Below are 23,323 nucleotides of genomic sequence, written 5' to 3' on the forward strand. Positions count from 1 at the left end.
GTTGGTCCACTCCCTCGCTCCTTGATCTACGTGGTTCATCAGTCATCAAAATCAAATTTATGGCAGTTTACTATATACATGTACAATTTTATGCATGGTGTTTATTATTTTACTTAATAATATGATTTAACATTTATTTTTATGTTTTATATTTTCAAAATTATCTGATAAAATTCTATTAATTATAAAATGAACAACTAATTATAATTTCATTTTAAGTTATAATCTTTTTAGTAACAATTGATATAATATATCAACCTTTTATTATTTGCTACTTATAATTATGTAAAATCTCTATTTAATTGACCTTTATTATTAACATAAATGTTTAATTATATTAAGTTTTTTTAGTCAAGACATGTGTGAAATTTAAATATAAATCTATTAAATGGTTTATATATCTTTCAGTAAAATATTTGAATAATTTTCTTATGAATTTGGATTGAAATTAAATGAAATTTGATAATTGATTTATAATTGAACAAGAAATGAGCTTAACAAATCACGCCTCAATCAGCAAATAATTGATGAATCAAATCGGTTCACACCATAAACGGATAGAATATTCCTGAAAATTAAACTATTCAAATTTTAATCTAATTTATATTATTAATATTTGAATATGTCATGAATTCAATTAAAAATTAATTTAATTTTTTTAACTCATATCAAATACGATTATTATTAATTTTAATAAAATTTGAATTTATTTAATCTTATATATTTTAATTAATAATTTATATAAAAAATATTTTACTTTAATAATTTTCATTTAAGAAATTTAATATTTTTAAAAAATATTTAAATTTTAATTTTTAATTAAAAATATATATATTAAAATTTATAAATATTATTGTAAAATATATATTTTTATATTAAATTAATTATTTATATAAATGAATTCAAATAGTGAGTATTTATAAAGTTTGAATTCGATCCGAATCTGCAATGGGTATTATTTTTTTGAATACCAATCCGTACTAAACCCGATTATAATTATCTAAATTCATTCTATTAAAATTTGGTCGGATTATATACCCAAAAATACCCGATTCGTTATAATTCTTAATTCAGAAGATTAAGCCACCAGTTGGAATTTTTTTTGGACTAATAATATTGACTCGGACCAAAAAAAATTCTGCTCGAACCGTGAACACGGCTTAATAATGAAATGTGGCAGTGGTATATAAAGCTCAAAGTCCCTGTTTTGCTAAGTAAATTAAGACAAAATGGCTTCAGATTCAAAATCAAGTGCTGCAGTTATTAATAAAAACCAAATCAGTTGCGTTTCGCGCCTCTTCAAAAAGGTGCCATTTGCGAATTTCTTTCTATGGGGAAATAACTGTCAAAAACCATATTATAAAACTGCACCAAGGTATGTCTCCTCCATTTGATCACACACAGAGAGTCAATCAAAGCCCTTCTTCCCGCCATGGCCGATTCTCCTCCTCCTCCTCCGGTTCCTTCATCATCATCTTCTTCTTCCACCACTCCTCCATCAACAGTTCAGGTTGGTCCTGGAGGGAGTTCCGTTGGTGGAGGGTCAGGAGAGGGTTCTTCTCAGAAGAAGAGAACGGGAGGCAATAATAACCAGGGCGGTGAAGAAGGAGGCCCAAAGCGGAAGAAGAGAGGAGAAATTGATACTCCGGTATCAGAGCCAGTTTGTGCTCTATGTGGAAAGAAATTTGGTTCATGGAAGGGTGTATTTGGACATATGCGAGCCCATCCAGAGAGAGACTGGCGTGGGGCATTTCCCCCGCCGAAAGGAGCCTCAGCAACGATGAGGATTAGTAACCCTGAAATTCAACAGCAACTGGCCTCAACATTATTTGCATTGGGTAGTGAGACCTTGGCCAAGATGAGACAAGACTCCATAACTACTCATGGCGGTGCTGGTGCTGGTGCTGGTGCTTCTTCCAGTAGGGCCGGAGAGATTGATTTGAATAGGGAACCACGAGAACATGCTGGTCCTCCTTCTTCTACTACTCCTGCTTCTACTAATCCACCCCCACAGGGTGGCGGTAGCGGTTTTGATTTGAATCTTCCTCCTCCACCAGAAAATGCTGATGAAGAAGATGATTCTAAGAATGCATGATTCTTGACCTTGACACTATCGTTTATGAGGAACATAATTCGGTGTTATATGTTTGTCTTTCCTTTTTTTTTTTTTTTAATTTTTTTTCAAAAAAAGATAGTCTGCTATTTGTTTTTTGCTTTTTTTTTTGTGAAATAAGAGTGTTGTGTTCGCATGTAACATCATATATATTTGTGTGTTTTGTAATTTTTATGATTATAATAAAATTTTCCTCAATGTCTGGAAAATAACTTTTTTTTTCTTTCGGTCGTTAGTTTATTTGTCAGAAAAAAATAACTTTTATTAGAAGAAAAAAAAAGACATTAGTTTTGTATATAATAATAGATTTAATTATTATGATATTGTACCTATATATATATATTATGATTCCAAAAAATCATGATGCAGCTTGGAGATTCATGCATGTGATAGAATCAGAATTTATGCACCAAGTTCTCAAAGTTGATGGAAGCTATCGCCCCAATTTTATAAATTAAAATTATATTTGTATTAAAATTTAATTTTAATTAAATTAGAATTAATTTATATAAAAAAATGAATTATTTTTAAATATATTTAATATCTCTCACATAGATGAAATATAAAAAAATTAAAAATTCTGTATAACATATCGTAAAATAAAATACTACATTTTAAGTTTTTTCATTTCTTTATCTGACTTATGTTCTTCAAATTTTTTAATGATAAGGTTATATGTAATATTTTTACAACCAGCTTATAAATGTTAAACATGATATTCCTTGTTTATAGGTAGGTAATAATATGTAAAATTTATAACAAGTTTGAATGTTAATATTATATCATGATAATATAAGATTTATCGTTGAATCTGATAATACTTTTTCCATTTATAAAGTACTTATATGATTTACTTTTAAATATGAAATACAAAATTATGATTCATTTTCTTATATATAATAATAAATATAATTATTATAATATATATTCAAATTTACAACTCAGCTTGAAGTTTGATACTATATATAAAATTTCTTATGGAATCTGATAATTCTTTCCATTTAAAAAGTGATTATTCTGATATTAAAAATTTCATGATTCAAACTCACTCTATCACAATATGGTTTACTTTATATATGTTTGTAACATTTTTATAAAAATATGGAATTTATTTTTAAATATAAAATATAAAATGATGATTTATTGTCTTACGTATAATAATATATTTAATTATTATGATATTAAAATTTACAACTCATAGTGAAGTTAATATGACAAAAAATATAAAGCTTATCATCAAATTCGATGATGCTTTCCATTTATGATCTAATAGATGTAATTTTTTTAATGATATTAAAATTTTATGCTTCAAATTTTCCAATCACAATCATAATATTTCTACAAACATATGAAATGGTACTATTCCTTAAAGATAAGAAATTATAAAATATTTGAGTGATATTAATATTAATAACAACATCAATAAAAATAAATCATCAACGTTTTAATTTATTGTTCATCGTTTAAAATATTTCATTGAAACGATATATATATGATATAAAATGAAACATCAACACCCTTATTCGAAGTTAAAAGACTGATTAATACTCCAAAACTAAATATAAGATTGCTGCTATACTATATTATCTTATATATATATTAATTATAGTCGTAGGATAATGTCAATAGTTTGAAATTCACCGTTTTTTATTTTTGTGATTGAATATAAAGTAATATTTACATAAAAATATGATAGAAATTATAATTTTATTAAATATAAAATAATTTTTTATTAATGGATATTATTATATATAGTAAAAAAATGAATTTTTTTATAATAATTTTAAATGGTTAAAAAAATTATTAACTAAATAGTATTAAAACAATAATTTCACTTACCGTTGTAAAAATATTTTTGCATAAACCCTATAGTGTAATAGTGCACCATTGTATAAAAGGCCAGCCAAGCCATGCACTAGAGCACTTAGGCACTTAGGCACTCAGGCAGAGTGATATATATATTTTTTTAATTTGTCTGATTTTTGGAATTCTCTGCCATGGATAATCAAAAGGATCACTCTGATCAGCCTGAGAAGTCCTCCACCCAGCAGCCACAAAATGGTGTGGATGAAAATGTTGATGCTGGATCTTTACCATCCAATGTTGGCCCTGTCTCTAGGGCTGAAGTTCCTCCTATCCCTGCAGTGACTATTCAGACTGCTAGGATTGTGCCCCCTAGTTTTTATACTACTCCTCCTCCTGCTGCTGGTGGGGGTGGTGGTGTAACTGCCGGTGCTAGCGGGTCCAGAGAGGGTTCTAGGGCGAAAAAAGGGAGAAGCTTTGATCCACGCGCGTCAAGCAGTGGTGGGCTTTTCTTCAGGTTCCTGAAGCCTAAGAGGAGGATTGATGCGAGAGCACCACCAGTTTGTGCAGTTTGTCGAAGGAGGTTTCCTTCATATTATTCATTGTTTGGGCATCTCCGTTCGCATGATAAGAGAGAGTGGGGCGGTGCTTTTCCTCCACCGAGATATAATCCTGACTGGGTTAGGAGAGGTGGTGATGATGCTGATCAGCAGGAACCGCCGGCAGCAAACCAGATAGTGATTGAACAAGAAGTGATACCAGCGCTTCTTGGTGCTGCTCAAGAGACCCTTGCAAGAATGAATCAAGATGCACAAATCGCTCCAAGGGAATTTGATCTTAATGTTCACCCCCAGGACGAGGCTGGCCCTTCTTCTGCTGGAAATGCTGAAACTACTGGACTGGATCTTAATTTCCCACCTCCAAAAGAAGAAGAAGAAGGTAATGATGATGATGAAGATGCACCTGCTGCTTGAGAAACACATATCAAATATGTGTTTGGTATGAATCAAGCTATAGGATTTTTGATATTTCTGTGTGATCCAGGCTATTAATCTAATAAGTGCATTAGCACACATTGTGGTTAAATTTTATTCCAATTTTCTGGATCAAAAACTTTGAATGGAACATCTTTGCAGTGCATATTTGATTTTTCCAATATTGATAGCTGTTTTATTTTCATGCATGATTTGCCTTTTTTTTTTTTTTTGGGTGTCATCTTCTTGTGTTTCTTCAGTTTGTGGGTGTAAAAGTGGGCTTCGACGAACGAAATTCAGCAGCCGCTTCCATTAGTAGAGGAAGTTATTGATGAAAGTGAATTTTAAGGAAACAATATATAAGATAGGTTTCTTTTATTTGTTCAAGACAGCCTTAAATCTTGTAGAATTGATAAATTTCAAATTCACCAACACCGTGGCTCCCTAAGTGTGCATATCTGTTAATACCAAATTATACATGCTTACCATTATTCTCCTTTTTTTTTTTATTATTATTAGTTGTTTTTCCTAATTAATGTCAAAAGCTAAACAAGACGCTGATATATATTATGAAAAATGTTTAGAGTAACATATACATAAAATTAAATCATATACATTTGTTAATATAAAAATTGATCAAACTAAATTATGATATTAAAAATATCAAATTCAGCCAATATTTTTATGATTTAAATCCAATTTTACTTACTAATATATATATGAATTATTTACTCTCTAGATTCTGAAATAACAAATTATTTATGATTGTGAGTCATGGACATTTTTTAATAGCTTTATAAAGAGAAAATGCTTGCTTGAAAGAGAAAGAGAAAGTTAGTTACTCGTTTTCTATTTCAACTAATGTTTGGATTATTTAAGATAGGATACTAATATGTGGACTGTTTAATTATATCCTATATCGAGCGTTCTAACTAACTTCTTAGTTAGAATAGCAAAACTAATAAAGTTGAGAGTCATGAAAAATTGTGAATGCCTTTATAAATATAAAAATATATTAAATAATTTTTCATTTCAACTACTGAAATAATCTTTCTATTATATAATTTATGAAACACGAAGTATTAATATTAAATCAAGATAAACAATAATTTATCATGATTACTTTAATAACTTTTAATTATTTTTGTTTGTTTTCGTTTCAATTAATATTTCTAATCTGAATAACTGATGTATATTATATAATTATTTAAAATAAAATAATTCATCATGTTTAATTAATATAATAGCTTTTTTTTTTTTGTTCTCATTTAACTAATACTCGTAACTAGAATAAGTGTTGTAGTATATAATTATTTGAGATGGAGCGATGATTGATGACGCAGCGTACGTGTTGGTATCAGTAGAAAACATAGTTCAAAATATCATGCCTATTTAATTTTGAAGCAGCTTGTTATAATATTGGCAATTTAATTTTTTTAGGCAATGAACAAAAGGTAGGACCATGCGTTTCTCTTCAAACTAGGTAATATCAGTCATAAAAGGCAAATACACTTCAGTATATATATATAGACGGACAATAAATGATACACCAAAAATACTTCTGTCACCTACCAAAACTTGTCCAGATTTTGTAAAAAATAAAAAAAAAAAAAAAAAAATTTGCCCAAGTTTCATTTTTGGCTTTGTCCGTGCAACTTTATGATTAATCATCATCATCATCTTTCATTTTCAGGGAACTGGGTTTAGTCCAATTCAGAGAATTGCTCAATAAATTCTTTTACGAGGAAAGCTAGCTATATGATGTTTTGGTTATATATATATTATATTAGGGTAAGCATTCCGTTAATCGAATTAAAATTTTAATTGATTAATTTTTAATTAATTTTTAAAATATTAATCAAATTAAATTAAAATTGAACTTAAACAAAATTTAAATATTCAGTCAGTTATTTGATTATAATGAAATTAATCAAAATAAAATAATAATAATAATTTTGTTATTATAATAGAATAATGCATGCGGCTGATTAAATTGACGAAGTTTTTTGAATTACATTGCTAAGCATTGTATATATGGATATTATAATAAATGTTGATGATATATTAATATCATTTCTCCAACTTTTTCTTTATAAATATATTTCAACTTGATAGTTGGATATTACTTCTTTTATTTAAAAAAGGGAAGTAACTCATGGACCTCCATTTTTAATTTGGCATATTTATAATAAACCTATTAAAAAAATTAAATATTTATCATTTGTCATATTTATATTTTAATTTTAAAATCATAAATAATAAAATGAATTTTTTCACATTTACCTGCCATTCATTTTAATTAAAATTTTTTTAATTCACATGTCATACCATATAGAATTATCCATAAAAAAATTTATCTATTAAATAAAATATTTATGTTAATTCATATTTATATTTAAAATTTTAAATTTTAGGTAATTAAATTAATATTTTTTCATTTTATTTCAATTATAATTAAGAGAACTAAATTGAATATAAAAAATTATTAAAAATTTATAATATTGTCCATAAATTTTTATTTGGCTAATAAAATAATTCTTAAAATACATATTTTTATTTCAATTATGTCTTTATTTATTAATCTCATTATTTACTTTTCATTCTCATTTTTATACACATATTATAGTTTAATAAAAATTTAAAATATAAAAAAATTATAGTATAAGATATATAATATTTCATTTTATTTAATATTATTGATATAAAATATAATTTTTTATTAAAATTAATAAATATCACAAATTTATTTATTATATAAGTGGCAAAATAAAAGTATTAAATACCTTAAATAACTTATCAAAGACTCGTTTAACTTATCTAAATTTTTATAAAAATTATAAATAAAATTCATAAAGAAATAACTTTACATAGTAAAATATATAATATTTTATTTTATTTAATATTATTAATATAAAATATAATTTTTCATATATTAAAAATATGTACATAATGAATATAAATTTATAATAAAATATTTTAATATATAATATTTATATAGTAAAAATTTATTTATAATAATTATTTATTTGATATTACATATGATAAATATAAAATAAATTTATTTTTAATATAAAATTTAAATTAAAGGACTATAAATTTATTAATATAAAATTTTAAGGATTATATTATAATTTATAACTAATCTTTTTTCAAATTTAATTTAATCATTTTAGTTATAATTGTAATAAATTGAGAAAAATTATTTTATTATTTAAAATTTAAAATTTAAAATATAAATATTTAAATTTTTTTATTCAATAAATGTTTTGAAAATTGTCAATTAAAAATAATTTAATTATTTTTTTATATTTTAAAAATAATATAATAGAGAGATCTCAGGTTTGGATCTTGGTACGAAGAAAAAGGGAGAAGTAAGAGATTTGATGATAATTTATATAAAAAAGAAAAAATATTGATGTGAAATAAAGAATATACGGTATAATTTATGAACAGATAGGGGTACAGGTAAGTGTATTCTTTACCACATATGCTGTGTGGTTAGGAGAAGTGTGGGCCCTAAGAAAGTTGCTTCCAAGATTGGAAGCATTTACCCTTTTCCACAAACTAATCATTCAACATCCTCCTTCCTTCATCCTTCACCCACAAATCAGCTTCCAGAGAACCACAAAAAGAATCAGACAAAGAGACCTCCATGCACCTTCTTCTCAGAAATCCTTTCTTTTCTTATTTTCAAAAAAAAAAAAAAAAAAAATCGCTAACTTGGATTTTACTGGAAGACTTGAAAGTTTTGAATATTAAGTCCCCATCTATTTATAAACAAAAATATTTCATTATTTCATTGTAATTTAAAATATTAAATTATATATACTAATGATAAGATTTTAAAGTTTAAAAATTGACTTTTTTTTGGATGGGGGATTGAAAGAATAAAAGTTCATTTTATTTTAAATAGTTGAGTTCAATCACTGAATCTAATTATTAATTTTAAAATAAAATTGCAGCAACAATTATTTAAAATAATACTGCGGGAGTTGCCAGTTTCACTGTAGAGATTTTTGGTGGGTCAAGCGAGTAGTCGCTCACCAAGCCACGCGGCGATCGGCCATTCATTAACAGAAGAAATTATGTGAACTCTAAAAAACTTAATTAATTATTAATTTTTAAATAATTATTTATTTTTATACAAATGTGTTTTTCGTTATACCTTGGGACGTGGTATCACAGGTTTATTCTGTAATTTCTTCATGAGCAAAAGAATATAAATTCATTATACACAAAGCTTTGCTTTCTTAAGCCTGCACTCTACTTCATCTTCTTCTTCTTTGTCGAGAGTTAGGTCTCTCTCGTCTCCTTCCAAGCATCATCATGGACCCTTACAAGGTACTCAACATCTTCATGAATTTCATGTCTCTTCCAAACAGTTTTTGACTCTTGTATGTTCTGGTGCAGTTTCGTCCATCAAGCGCCAACAATTCTCCTTTCTTCACCACAAACTCTGGTGCCCCTGTCTGGAACAATAACAATTCGCTCACTGTTGGCCCCAGAGGTAAGAACTTTTCAGTTCATTCTATTTACATAAAACAACTGGGTTTGGTTCAACTGTAGGTGATTTTGCTGTTTTTTGGCAGGTCCAATTCTGCTTGAGGATTATCATTTGGTGGAGAAGCTAGCGAATTTCGACAGGGAAATAATTCCAGAGCGTGTGGTTCATGCTAGAGGTGCTAGTGCTAAAGGGTTCTTTGAAGTAACTCATGATATCTCTCATCTCACATGTGCTGATTTTCTTCGAGCCCCTGGAGTCCAGACCCCTGTTATTGTAAGGTTTTCAACTGTTATCCATGAGCGTGGAAGTCCTGAAACTCTCAGAGACCCTCGAGGTTTTGCTGTCAAGTTCTACACCAGAGAGGTAATCGGATTTCCTCTTGTTTCGAGAAATTCTTTTTTTCTTCCTGCTTTTATTTTCGGTAAAATCTTTTTTTTTTCTTCATTTTAAAGCATTCGCTTTTACAATTGCTTTCTGATGACTTTTACTGTTGAAAAGGTTGAACTCTGAAAAGAAAAACTTGCTTTCTTTTTCCCCATCGTTTTCATCAGTTAACTTTCCTAGAAGATTAGTTTTTCAATGAATCAGAGAAATTCTTTCTATAAATATGCTCGATACATGCTTGTGTTGGTTATTAGACTTTATAATTTGATGCTGCCTCTCTATTTTCCTTGACTGAAATTGGTGAAGTTTTTTTCATGTGAATTTCCACAAAGGAATCATGTAGAACTTAAAACCAACAACGTGGCCTTTGTAATCTTTAAGCTCTGAGCTTCATGTTTCTGCGTTCCTGTTCAAGCGGATATGGTTTCATTAATTTGAGGTTATTCACTGAACCGTTCGTTAATTATGCTTTCAGGGTAACTTTGACATGGTGGGCAACAATTTCCCTGTCTTTTTCATCCGTGATGGGATGAAGTTCCCTGACATGGTCCATGCCCTCAAACCCAACCCCAAATCACACATTCAGGAAAGCTGGAGGATACTTGACTTCTTCTCACACCACCCTGAGAGCCTGCATATGTTCACTTTTCTCTTTGACGATATTGGTATCCCACAGGATTACAGGCACATGGAAGGCTCTGGTGTTAACACCTATACTTTGATCGACAAATCTGGGAAGGCACGCTATGTAAAATTCCATTGGAAACCGACCTGTGGGGTTAAGAGTTTGTTGGAAGATGAGGCCGTAAGAGTTGGTGGATCTAACCACAGTCATGCCACACAGGACCTCTATGACTCGATTGCAGCAGGAAACTATCCTGAGTGGAAGCTTTTCATTCAGACAATTGATCCTGCTGATGAAGATAGGTTTGACTTCGATCCATTGGATGTGACAAAGACTTGGCCTGAAGATATCTTTCCCTTGCAGCCTGTGGGTCGCTTGGTTTTGAACAGGAATATTGATAACTTCTTTACTGAGAACGAGCAGCTTGCATTTTGCCCTTCTATTGTGGTGCCTGGTGTCTATTATTCTGATGATAAGTTGCTGCAAACTAGAATTTTCTCCTATTCTGACACTCAAAGGTACCGTCTTGGACCAAATTACCTGCAGCTTCCAGCAAATGCTCCCAAGTGTTCTCATCACAACAATCACTACGATGGTTTCATGAATTTTATGCATAGGGATGAGGAGGTACTTCCTATTTCTCTCCATATCTTTCACACACACACACAACAAACTAAAAGCTTGCGCGAACATTCACACACTTGTTGCCTCTTGATAAAAGAACTGAGTTTTCATCTTTTCTGATATTTTCCATACAAGTTAACTTGGACTATGTACTATGATGGATATGGATTTCAGGTCAATTACTTTCCTTCAAGGTATGATCCTGTTCGTCATGCTGAAAAGTACCCTATGCCTCCTGCTATTTGTACTGGAAGTCGTGAGAAGGTCTGTTTCCTACTTTCTTTAACCCTTTGTTTGAAAATTAAGAATTTCGCAAGAATTCTTCAGATTGCAAATGGGACTGTCTATTAGTTGTGTACTTCTGTTATCAATCAGACATGTATAATTCTGAGCTAGCGCTTTGTTTTCATATTGTTCAGTGTGTCATTGCAAAGGAGAATAACTTCAAGCAGCCTGGGGACAGATACCGCTCCTTTTCACCAGACAGGTATGCTTAATCACCATTTCACACAGATTTTTTTCCCTGTTCATTATTAGACTTATATATGATATTCTGATGCATATTTGCTCTTTGTTCTCTCTGACATTCTCTTCCAGGCAAGAGCGATTTGTTCGACGTTGGGTTGCGGCCTTGTCTGACCCAAGGGTTACCCATGAAGTCCGCAGTATTTGGATTTCATACTGGTCTCAGGTGGGGGTTCCACCTTCTGATATGCATATATATATATGCGCACGCACGCACACAGCTACATATTAATACTCGGTAGATTTAATAATTACTGATATAGTTTGTTTATGTGGCTACAGGCTTGCAAGTCTCTGGGCCAGAAGCTTGCTTCTCACCTGAACATGAGGCCAACCATGTGATGAGCAGAAACAATGTCTCAAACATCACAATCACATTATTTCATCTAATTTCTGTAGCTTGAAATCGCAGAAAAGGACATTGCAGTTTTGTGGCATATACTGATAACAGTCTTTGTATTAATATGTTATAATTGATGTGTTAAATGTGAATTTATGTGTTATAAATAAGTTTCCCATTGTGCATTTCCTCAAGAAATAAAGATAAAATAGAAGAATAAGAAATAAAATTTTGAAGGTCAAAGCACAAAAAGGAATATAAAACCTGAGCTGGTTTCTCCCTGCATAAATAAAGAACAGGAATAAGAGTTTTGAGACAAAGACATAAGAAATGAGGATACTGTCAGAATTTGCTAAACCAATTCCTCTTCATTCATAATTTGTGTTTTCCCACTGTCTGCTTGCTAGTTATGGGGTTAGCTTTATTGTTGGGCATGGGCAGGGCCATGGTTCGTGAAACATCTCACACCGCTAGGGGATAAAAAGTGAGAAGACGGAATGAATGTTCAAAAATTGTATCGGTCAGTTTGGACGTCGCACAACACGAAATGAATGAAACTACAGTTCTTCTAACACCACCTTAGCTTTAATCCCTGTAGTTTATATAGTAATGATTTTACTATATAATATAATATAGTAAGATATATTATATAATATAATGATTTTACTATATAAACATTTCTATATAATACAATAAACTAATAAGAGTTGAATAAATGAATATCTAAAACTAAATTAGTGATTCTAAAAAAATTAGTAACTAATTAGTAATTTTCTAAAAGAATAACCATTTTTACATAAATATATTTATTTTATTAGTTTATTGTACTGTATATTGCATGCATGCAATATGATACGAGAGTTGTACCCTACAATTTTTCTGGGAAAGGAACTTGTCTTTGTTTTTTTTTTTTTTTTAAATCCAAAAGGATGCTATCTCCTGTGTTGACTTTGGGAACGTGTGTATGGACTTCTGGACTGGATTTAGGTTTTATTCTTTGTTTTATTGTATTAGGCCGAGAGACTTATTTATTAAAAAAAGCTGTAGACGTGCGCTTATTTTCGGAACAAATAAAATGAAGAAAAACAAAAAAGCCGTCGTCCAGTAACAGTTACTGGCATTTGGTAATCAAATCCAACGGTGCAACTAGAGCAAGAAATTCGTTAGCAATTGACCATGTCCAAAAGGGCCAGGTGAGCAACGGACCACTCCTTCGGTTTCAGAGGCCGAAATGCAAGCATATTCCCTCGCCTTTTCTCTGTTGAAAGTTCAAGCCTCAAACTTCACTGTTCCTAACTTTTCATACAGAAAGGGAACAAATCCAAATTCTGAAAAGAAAACTATTCAATTTTCTAAGCCAACGTTGTACCTGTTCTCCTCTGCTTTCATTGGATCTCATACTTCCCATGTCTGTGTGATTTCTTCACTAAGGTTCAGGTAACTCAAACATCTGCTCTCATTCATCTTGTTCTTGTGTTTGAACTTGAATTTAAGAGTTGTTTCAATTGATGATGAATGTTTTTGCTTTTTTAAGGAAATTGTGTAATTGATAAAATAATAATGATGGAGAGGGCAGAGTCGGGGCAGAAGCTATATACACGTATGCGTCTCTGGGAATTTCCAGATGAGTATGTGATTGAACCTACCGATGGATCTTCTAGTTCTCCTTTGGCTGTTAGTCGGGTTGATGGTTCCATGAAACTCATTGGTTTGTGTTTTTATTTATTTATTCGTTTGGCTTATGTATGATTAGGTAACTGTTAGATTTTCATTTATTTATTTGGATTCCAGATGGAGTTCCAGAATGCAGCGCTCTTCGTGTTCCGAAAATTAAGACTATTTTTGGTGTAGTTGGGATGCTTAAGCTTGTAGCAGGTAACAAAATGTTTTTGTTTAGATCAAAATCCAATTCTCTGAGGCCAAATTCTGGTGCTTTTTCACTTGATTGGATCTATAAGTGCAAAAGGAAACCTGGGCAATGTCAATTCATACTTAAATTTTTGTTCTTTCATCAATCGCATTTTGAGGATGGATATTCGATTCTACAAAATTATGCTGTAAAGTACAATTTTTATTCTTTTTAGCTCTGCATTTGCATTTGCACTGACCCTAATATAAATTCAACGATGCTTTAGGTTCATACCTAGTAGTTATATCAGAAGGGGAATCTGTTGGATCGTATTTGGGACATCCTATCTTTAAAATTTCGTCATTGAAGATTTTGCCTTGCGATCATTCTCTTAAAGATTCCTCTGTGGAACAGGTAACGTGCTGTTACTATTCTATCACTGCACTGATTGACTGGTTTCTGGTTATTTAACTAGAAAATGCTTTAGTCTACAATTATTGCACCAACTTTGGCAGAAAAAGGTAGAGACTGAATTCTCTGGGCTGCTTAGAGTTGCTGAGCGGACTTCGGGTCTTTATTTCTCATATCACACCAATTTAACGCTGAGGTGATAATTAGCCCAAATATTTTTGTTTGTGTATTTTAATTATGGTAAATGTGCCCCGTTGTTTTTAATTTGTTGTGGAAACCTTGCACAAACAGTTAATTATTTGTGCACTGCCAGTTGAAATGAGATCGAATGTGCTAAACCTTCCTTTGGTTTATATACTCCAGATTATGGAGTAAAAAATGGAATAAAATAAAAAGATGTTGCAAGTAAATTTGGATGTAAGCTACTAGGATCAATTGGGATAACTATGTGGACTTAATGAAAGAAGAACTTAATTTTAAAAGTAATAAAATATAGAAATTCTCTAGTTGAAATATAATTGGGAAAATCATGGTTGTCTATATATGAAAGCATAAACAGAGGTACCTATCAGGCAAATGGCTGGACTTCTAACAAGATGGTGTTAAGCAAAGATTAAGACTCAAAACTATTGATGGCTCAACTTTGTCAAAGTTCATCTAAAGCGGGCTGTTGGTTTGCTCCTATACAATCCAAAGAAGAAGCACCTATTTTATGATGGATGTATAACATTAAAGCCAAAAAGTTGGGCTAACTTTATTCATCGATGTCTTAATGTGGTGTGTTGAAGGTGAAACTATAACTTCTATACAATCTCCTTTTTTTTTGCTACAGTGCACAACGGTTGCATGATTTGGGTGATGAATCTAAATTACTTCCTCTCTGGAGACAGGTAATCTTTGACATTTGAAATCATCCTTCTTCTTCTTCCTTCATCTTTCTCCTCGGTTTTTGGTGCACTTTTACTGTGAAAGAATTCTGGATCTTAAATGGGGATTCCTCTTCTTTTTAATTTTCTTGTTTCTTTTCCTATCCTTTTTGTTCACTCTGTTTGTTGTGCTTGGCTTTGTGAGCAATAATCTCTTTATGTCCCCATGAAATTCAAATTTCCACCAATATAAGTTTCAAAAGAATCTGCAGTTTTTCTTTTCTCAGCAAATGTTTGTCACAGGCAGAACCCAGGTTTCTATGGAACAACTATATGTTGGAAGCTCTCATAGATAATAAGGTTGAATTGTTTCCTTACTCCTTAGTTCTATCTATTGTTATTTTGGTATGGTGTGGGTGTTTGCAGCTTACAATTTCTAATCATTTAATGGGTCTCTTGTTTGCAGCTTGATCCCTACCTGCTACCTGTTGTCCAAGGGAATATCCTTGAGGACCTTGGCAAAATTTAATTTTGTGGCCTGACATGAAAACAAGTTTACTTTAGCTACTGCATGGTCAATGTTTATGTATTCCATTTGAGTTTGTCCTTAATTGATGATCAGGCTTTCAGAACTTTCAAGCAGCCATTGGAAAAGATATAGTTGAAGTTACTTTGATCGCTAGGAGATGCACGAGGAGAAATGGTAATTATAGCATGTTGTTCAATCTTGTCTAGTTTATCTAGCCTAAATCTTGATCTAATATCCAATTTCCAAGTATTTGTCAATTTCTTTTTAACTCTTAAGAAAATGGGTTGATCCTAATTCGCTCTCAAAAGTTAGCTCAAGGGAGAACAGTGCTTGAGGTCATATAAGAAGCATGTTACCCATATCCCAAACTAATGTGGGAATCTAACATACCTCTCCTCACATCCAAAATCAAATACCTGGAGGGAGAAATACTTATGGGAGGCTCCAAGGTTGGATGAGAGGCTTTGATACCATTTTAAGAAAATAGACTAGGCTTACCTCACCCCTAAAAGCTAGCTCAAGGAGAAGAGGAGTCTAAGGCCATATAAGGGACAAATTACCTCTATGGAAATTTAACATTTGTCCAAATAGTTGTTTCAGTAACATATGTGGTGAGCAAGAATGCTAGTTAGGAGTTATTGGCCCCCTCTAAAATGCATTATATATTTATTATGAAACCACAATGACATTGATCATAGATTCAGAGTTTTGCAGAAATATTAGTACAGTGACTAAACAAAAATGATAAATCATCGTAAATAAATTCTTATATGAGGGTATTGTTTCTTCTCTTTGTTTCTAATGGATTGATTGCAGAGTAACATGAAATATTCATCTTTTTCCTTTTTTCTTTTCTCTTTACTGTTAATGTTTGGAGATCTTGAAGAATGCTTAGGGAAACCATAAAGTAAATTTATATGCAATAGTTTTATTTCTATTTTGTTGTTTCTCCTGTGTTGATTGAATATTGACGTGAAATATTGATTTTATTTTATTTTTTTCTCTTTAAAGATATTGCTAATGTTTTGAGGTCATAATGACTGCTGAAGTAAAAGCATGATGAAAAACATTGAAGTATTTCTTCATGCTTCAAATTTTGTGGGAGGAACTAGTTGTACCTTTCTTCCCAGTAGCATAATCAAATGCTCATGTGTATCATCTCATCAATTTCATGAGAATTTGTATTTCTTTGGAAGGCACTCGCATGTGGAGAAGAGGAGCTGATCCTGATGGGTATGTTGCTAATTTTGTGGAATCTGAACAAATTGTACATATGAATGGATTTACAACATCATTTGTGCAGGTAATGTTTTATGTATAGAGTTGTAGATATGATTAAACTTTTGCAATGGAGTCATTGTATTATTATGAGCTTCTTCAAATTAGATTCTCATTATAAAATGCTAGGAAAAAGAAATGTGGCATAAATATTCTGAACAAGTCATTGAGGGAAACATCAATAGATTGAATAATGGTATAATGCTTGGCATTCATATTACATGATGTATTCTTATTATTACGGCTTTTATATTGTATTTATGGGATATGTAATTCTTTAGAAACTTAGTTTGTGCATTGTTGTCACGACTGATCAATTTTCTCATATAATGTCTTCTTTTTGTTGCCTTGTTTAGGTTCGGGGTTCAATGCCATTTATTTGGGAGCAGATTGTCGACTTGACATACAAGCCTAAGTTCGAGATTGTCAAACCTGAGGACGCAGTGAGTGTTGTCTATTCCTCAGGAATTGTTTGATCACCCAATTCTCAGGCTCCCTTTTCCCATAAATTGACTTTGTCATTTTTCATTTTGTCCAGTCTCAAGTAGCAGAGCGGCATTTTCTTGATCTGAGAAAAAAATATGGAGCTGTGATAGCAGTAGACCTTGTTAATGAGGTGCATATTTTATTATCAAAAGAATTATGAGATTGGTGGATTATATTATTCAATATTGTACTCACTCATTTGCACCAAATGATTTTATTTACCCAATTGCTTGGTCACTTTCATGTTTTTTAATATCATTAAAAAGAGGATAAACAGGGCATGCCTATGCTTGAGCTGTGCGTAAGGCTCATATATTTGTTATGTATAAGCTCTGTGTACATATATGTGCTTGTTGAGATTGCATATTTGTATTTAGACTGGTATTTTCAGCCATTTTGTTGATCCCTTTTCATCCTTATCAGCATGGAGGTGAAGGACGCTTGAGTGAAAAATTTGCTAAGGCAACACAGCACATCATTAGTGATGATGTAAGGTAGAATTTCTTTCCATTGACCATTTCCCTTTTCTTTTTCCAAAATGTGTCCATCTTATGCTAAAGAGCAATTCAATGTTGTAGATATCTGCACTTCGATTTTCATAAAATCTGTGGGCATATTCACTTTGAGCGCCTTTCTATCCTTTATGACCAAATTGCAGAATTCCTTGACAAAAGCGGGTAATTTTTGTTTAGAGCTTTGACGTGTTAGATTTGCTTTTACTTGAATATGTTTTGTTGCATTTGCTCATAAGAATATATATATATATATATATATATATATATATATAGAGAGAGAGAGAGAGAGAGAGAGAGAGAGGGGCTTTCCCAACATCAGACCATTGAGGTTGGTTTCGCTTTGATATTTTGATAATTTCTAACTTTATTTATAACTGATAGGTACCTTTTGTTGAATGAAAAGGGTGAGAAAATAAAGGAGCAAATTGGGGTTGTAAGGACCAATTGTATTGATTGCTTAGACCGTACAAATGTTACTCAGGTAGGTTAATTTCAGTGACATATAAGTATTGTTCCTTCCTGTTCTGCGTGGTGTCAAAACATATAAGTAGCATATGTGTTGCAAATCGGAAGTTGGATTGTCTTGGGCTTTCAAAATGTTGTGCTGCAATTTTCCGTGGCATTTATTTATGATATACCTCTGTTCAATATATTATTGCCATTCATGAACAAGCACATTGAAATTACATCATTTTCATTGATTAAAACTTTTTTCTCAAAACACCAAATTGCTTAACTTGTCAAAAGACAATAATTTTCTTTAATTTGTATTGCCATTTAACCTGCGTATGTGGTGTGCCAGTAGATTTGTCCTTTAATATGATGACTCATTCATTTCTTTCCTTTTTGGATTTTATGTATATTTGTGGCCACAGAGCATGATTGGTCGAAGAATGTTAGAAATCCAACTTAGAAGGATTGGTGTTTTTAGTGCAGAAGAAACAATTAGTTCGCATCCAAATTTTGATGACAGCTTTAAAATATGTGAGTACATTCATATACTTGCTCTTTGAGAATTATTATGAAGCTCACTAGTTACCTAGCATCTTCATAGTTGTCACTGCTGTTGATTTTGGTTGCTACTGTTTTCTGCCTTCAGTGTGGGCCAATCATGGGGATGACATAAGCATCCAGTATTCTGGAACTCCTGCTTTAAAAGGAGATTTTGTAAGGTACATTTCTGTGGATCTATTCAAAAGTTTTGTACGCACAATTTGTACTCACCCTTATGCCAAATTTACTGAAAGACACAATATGCTTTTTGAAATTTTCCTGAGAAAGCATTTGCAGATCATGTTGATCTCATCTATTGACTTCATTTATATTGGTATGAGTTAAGTGTCTGTATGCAAGTTGGTCTAGCATATGCAGCTGTCTAATAGAATTACTCATTCTATATTCTCTAGTTTTTTTTTTTATCTGCGTAAATTAATCTTAGTTGGGGGGGGGGGGAAATAGAAATTCTTTTTTTAAGGACATCAACATGTAGTTTTACATATTGAATTCTTATATGCAGACTTTAGGAATAAGTTTAATAAAACTTGTCAATGGGACTAAGATATTTAAAAAAAATGGTGATTTATTGAACAAGGCATCCAGCACTTGGGGCTCTGGGGAGGGTTAATTTGTGCAACCTCACCCCTGTTCGCAGAGAGGTTGTTTCCATAGCCCAGAAAATGAAACGGTACTAAAATATTAATTAGATGAAACTTTATAGTGCTATAATAAGTTCAAAAGTTCCTGTCTCTTCAGTGTCAAGGCATTAAACCTGGTACTTTTATGCTCTTCTCTTCATTTCTCTTTGATGCACCACGATGACTAGTAATAGTTAAATGTTTATGGCAATTTTTTTTATTTCATATAATTTGTTCCATTATGTTCTCTCTGTTTTGGATATGTATGTATATATTGAAATCTTTTCTGCTTTATATTTTCCTGATACTATACTACTACTAGTGTTATTAGTTGTTGAGAAGGGGTACTAAGATCTGCTCATATCAAGATTAATAATTATTTAGTTTGTGGATTTAAAAAAAATGGGACCTAACAATCTGATTTTTCTAAAATGCAGTGTGCCATTTTCATAATGACACCCTGCATGTTCTCTTTTTTGCTAATTGTAATTCTTTCCACATGTGATGCTTTTGGTAATAAAAAAAGCTTCATCATACACTTCATCCTCTGCAGTAAGCATGATGGTCTTATTTCTTGCAGTTGGTATTTTTTATTTTCTTATGCATAAATTACTCCCAAGTTTTTACTTCTGTTGCATCGCAGATGTGGCCAGCGGACAGCGCAAGGGATCCTTAAAGACGGTTGGAATGCACTTGCCCGCTATTATTTCAACAACTTCTCTGATGGTGTAAAACAGGTGGGTACTCTTCACTTCATTCAAACCACAGATAAATTGGCAATTGAAGAAGTAATAGAGTATTTATAAAAAAAATTTCCCCATGTGCATGTGTGTGAGACAAATTAAGAAAGCAATAAGCTTTTCTCCGAGTTAATTGGTAATAATCTTTTGTATTCAAACTTCAGTGAGCTAATTTTACAAATCAATTCTTTTAACTTGCTTTGCTTGGACGATAATTTGTGTTATAAAAGCAGTAAGTTGTTTTAAAGCTTTGGTGGACATTATTTGATAACCCGAAAGGTCTTTTGTATTGAAAGTTCATGTGTTCTTTAATTTGCTTTGCTTGTTTGATAATGTATCTATTTGTTTTCTAGTAGTAATTTGTTGTACTTGATTTTGGATTTCTGCGTATGCCTTTTTTTTTTTTCAAATTACATATACAATATATGTTTTTTTTCTTCGGATACAAGATATTGAACTACAAGAGATTTATATCTTTTCAGGAGAATTATATATTCTACAAATTCTCAATAGTTAAATGACTGAATTTTCTTTTCTGGCCTGCATGTGAAGGATGCAATTGATCTCTTACATGGACATTACATCGTTTCTGTAAACCGAGATATGACCCCTCCATCTCAAACAGGAGGCCTTGAGAATATAGCTGTGAGTACAAATCAAATAATTTTTTTTTGAAGATGCATTTAAACGTCTCTTGGAATTTCCAGTATCCTTTTTAATTAAGCTTACAACTTGGAAGTGGAGCACACATGAAAATGTGAAATTTGTGAAACTCCTAAATGTCATTCTTGAGCATATCGCAAGTCTGTTTAGTTGACCTTGATGATGGAGTTGGACTGTTAATTGAATGCTTGTTAGTAAAGCTTAAAACATGGATACTTGTGAATATATCAATGTATGCTAAATTGCTACTTTTCATTGTGAGCATATCCCAAGTCTGGAAATGACATTCATTCCACCTTGATGATGGATCTGGACTAATATTTTGCTTTCTCCCAAAATAGTCGTTGCAACTTCCTTTAACATTTTAAGCCCATGAAGTCAATTCTGATGCGGAAAAGATTCTTATATCGCAACTTTAATTGAATGCGTATATCGTTGCTTAGACTACCTAGTTAAGAATGTAACCTCAAACTCTCTTGCAGTCATTTCCGCTGGCTTTATCATTGGTCATGACTGGGTTCTTTCTTTCCATGATGTCACTCTGCAGAGGTGAGTTGACAAGTACTACTAATCAAAATATTTATTGTTTGTAGTGTGTGCATGTGTATTTGTGCGGCAAGGCCAAAAACCAACTTGGATAAAATAGTAAATTTGACATTTGACCTTACACTGAGAAATGTTTCTTATAAATGATCTTTGACCTATACTCGTGAATGGCCTGGATGCACCTTACTTGTGGGATTAACATTTTGTGAATCTTGAATTTTAATCAACCTTGCCTTTTCTCTTCAATAAATTTACCATACTGACGTGGTTATTGAGTTATTGTGTATGAGGACATCTAATGATTAACAAAAGGAAAGAAAATACAATAGTCTTGCTTTGTGATAAAACAGCATTCCATTATTTTCCACACTCTGACTTGAATACATGCATGTGTGGGTAAGTGCACTTGCACAGAGTGGTAAGAAGAGAGAGATCTGTGGAAATACTATGCAGTTTCAATGGGTGTGGGTGCCCACTTCTGTCTATTGTAGGTTTAACCAAGTTTTCTCCACTTTCTTCATTAGTTTAATATTATTTCCAGAACACGGTAAGACTTGTAGAAAAAAAAAAGTCACTTGAATTTTGTCCTTGCCATTGATGACATCATTAATATAAGGCAAATTAACACCCAAAAATATTCTAGCTTACCAGTCAATTATGTAAGCCTTTAATATTTTAAAAGTTTCAATTTATCCACTCTGAAGAATTTATATTATTATAGAAATGTGTTATTTAGTTCTATTGGAAATCGGACGGTAAAAATGTTCTTAAAAAAGATTTGGATAGACAATATAGTTGATACGTAATTTAAGCAATGTTTCTGTGTCTGAGAGAGGAGTCTGTTTATATGGAACTTACAAGAGCTTCCTTGCATAGTTCCTAAACTTTATATATGATCTATTTTTGATAGATCAACTGTTGGATTTAATCTCTAATTCATCTACATGATGCATATAGAATTTTAAGTTAACTGATGATATATATTTGTACTATTTTGTTTGACATAAAATATTAATGTTTTAATTTTTATTTGATATATTTATGAAGTAAATTACCAAAATAAAGAATATTTGATTACTTGAAATGCATAATCTGTATAAAACTGGCATAAAATGCATTACTTAATGTATTAAACATTCAAAAAGTTACCTCTCCCCATGAACAGTGAGATTGTTGTTGGCCTTGGACTGAAGTAGATTAAGGTGCTTGGTTACTATTATACTCGTATGTCTACAGCTTTTCTTACTGTTAACTGACTATCTCTTTTACGATCTCTTTGTGCAGTTCCATATGATCTCAGGCACTTATTCTTCTTGCTTATATGGGCAAGCCTTACTGCTGCTATTGCAGCATTTGTGAAAGCCAATGGACGGATTTTCTGCAATCGGCCGCGTCTGCATAAACCAAGGCGTTGATATGGGTTCAGAATGTTCTCTCATATATGACTTCCCTGTGAAATTCTTAGGACGATGCTTATTTTTTATTCTTTAATCAGCCTACGTAGCTTTGATACGTGATGAATTCATGCATTTGTTGGCCTGAATGGCAATTTCATTTTTGTTGTATTTCAATTTTTTTAATCATGTATAATTGGGTTTTCTTTACGCGTTGTTCAAGCTCAAAATGTTTAGGTGGTAGGGTTACAGGAATTGTTTACAGCTTGAACATTTTTGTATCAAACCTACAACGCCCAAAATTGATATAGTTGCTTTCTATAGTTTTTGGTGTCCTTTTTACGTTTAAAGCAATTAAAAAGTTTTAACCTTTAGCTTCCTTTTTAATGAATTTGAAACTATGGAAGATTGGAAGTTCATCATGATTTGTGGCCTTGCTTTATTATACAATTTGCATTAGGGAAAATGTTATTTTGGTTCAGCTCCATGACCAAGGAATAACCCAGACTCAGGGGAAGAG

General features: G+C 31.5%; 4 protein-coding genes across 6 annotated transcripts; all 4 read left to right on the forward strand.

Annotated features, from left to right (window-relative positions):
- Nucleotides 1-1,136: 1,136 nt before the first annotated feature.
- LOC122723052 (zinc finger protein ZAT2-like) lies at nucleotides 1,137-2,095 on the forward strand. The gene has a single exon (XM_043953787.1). The coding sequence runs from the start codon at nucleotides 1,433-1,435 to the stop codon at nucleotides 2,093-2,095; it is 663 nt and encodes a 220-aa protein (XP_043809722.1). The 5' UTR covers nucleotides 1,137-1,432.
- A 2,015-nt stretch (nucleotides 2,096-4,110) lies between these two features.
- LOC110608789 lies at nucleotides 4,111-4,890 on the forward strand. Its single transcript, XM_021748082.1, has one exon. It carries the CDS (start codon nucleotides 4,111-4,113, stop codon nucleotides 4,888-4,890), a length of 780 nt encoding a protein of 259 aa, XP_021603774.1.
- Nucleotides 4,891-9,053: 4,163 nt separating this feature from the next.
- LOC110607542 (catalase isozyme 1) lies at nucleotides 9,054-12,077 on the forward strand. The gene is made up of 8 exons (XM_021746669.2): nucleotides 9,054-9,231; nucleotides 9,301-9,397; nucleotides 9,480-9,757; nucleotides 10,254-11,030; nucleotides 11,202-11,291; nucleotides 11,447-11,514; nucleotides 11,625-11,718; nucleotides 11,835-12,077. Exons 1-8 carry the CDS (start codon nucleotides 9,217-9,219, stop codon nucleotides 11,892-11,894), a joined length of 1,479 nt encoding a protein of 492 aa, XP_021602361.1. The 5' UTR covers nucleotides 9,054-9,216; the 3' UTR covers nucleotides 11,895-12,077.
- Nucleotides 12,078-12,708: 631 nt separating this feature from the next.
- LOC110607534 (phosphoinositide phosphatase SAC6) lies at nucleotides 12,709-23,126 on the forward strand. 3 transcript variants are annotated; one of them, XM_021746663.2, is made up of 21 exons: nucleotides 12,724-13,329; nucleotides 13,427-13,600; nucleotides 13,684-13,767; nucleotides 14,028-14,155; nucleotides 14,257-14,348; nucleotides 14,985-15,042; nucleotides 15,322-15,378; nucleotides 15,485-15,518; nucleotides 15,641-15,721; nucleotides 16,744-16,850; nucleotides 17,182-17,268; nucleotides 17,364-17,441; nucleotides 17,735-17,805; nucleotides 17,890-17,988; nucleotides 18,208-18,307; nucleotides 18,702-18,810; nucleotides 18,926-18,998; nucleotides 20,104-20,197; nucleotides 20,753-20,845; nucleotides 21,346-21,412; nucleotides 22,694-23,126. In XM_021746663.2, the coding sequence occupies exons 2-21, from the start codon at nucleotides 13,453-13,455 to the stop codon at nucleotides 22,822-22,824; spliced, it is 1,791 nt and encodes a 596-aa protein (XP_021602355.1). In that variant the 5' UTR covers nucleotides 12,724-13,329; nucleotides 13,427-13,452; the 3' UTR covers nucleotides 22,825-23,126. The 3 variants fall into 3 exon arrangements, with proteins under 3 accessions (XP_043810057.1, XP_043810056.1, XP_021602355.1); XM_043954122.1 differs by lacking the exon at nucleotides 21,346-21,412 and having other exon boundaries at nucleotides 12,709-13,329; XM_043954121.1 differs by lacking the exon at nucleotides 17,890-17,988 and having other exon boundaries at nucleotides 12,712-13,329.
- The last annotated feature ends 197 nt before the right edge of the window (nucleotides 23,127-23,323 follow it).

The sequence above is a fragment of the Manihot esculenta genome, chromosome 2 (assembly GCF_001659605.2).
Source record: "Manihot esculenta cultivar AM560-2 chromosome 2, M.esculenta_v8, whole genome shotgun sequence".
NCBI classification, from domain to species: domain Eukaryota; kingdom Viridiplantae; phylum Streptophyta; class Magnoliopsida; order Malpighiales; family Euphorbiaceae; genus Manihot; species Manihot esculenta.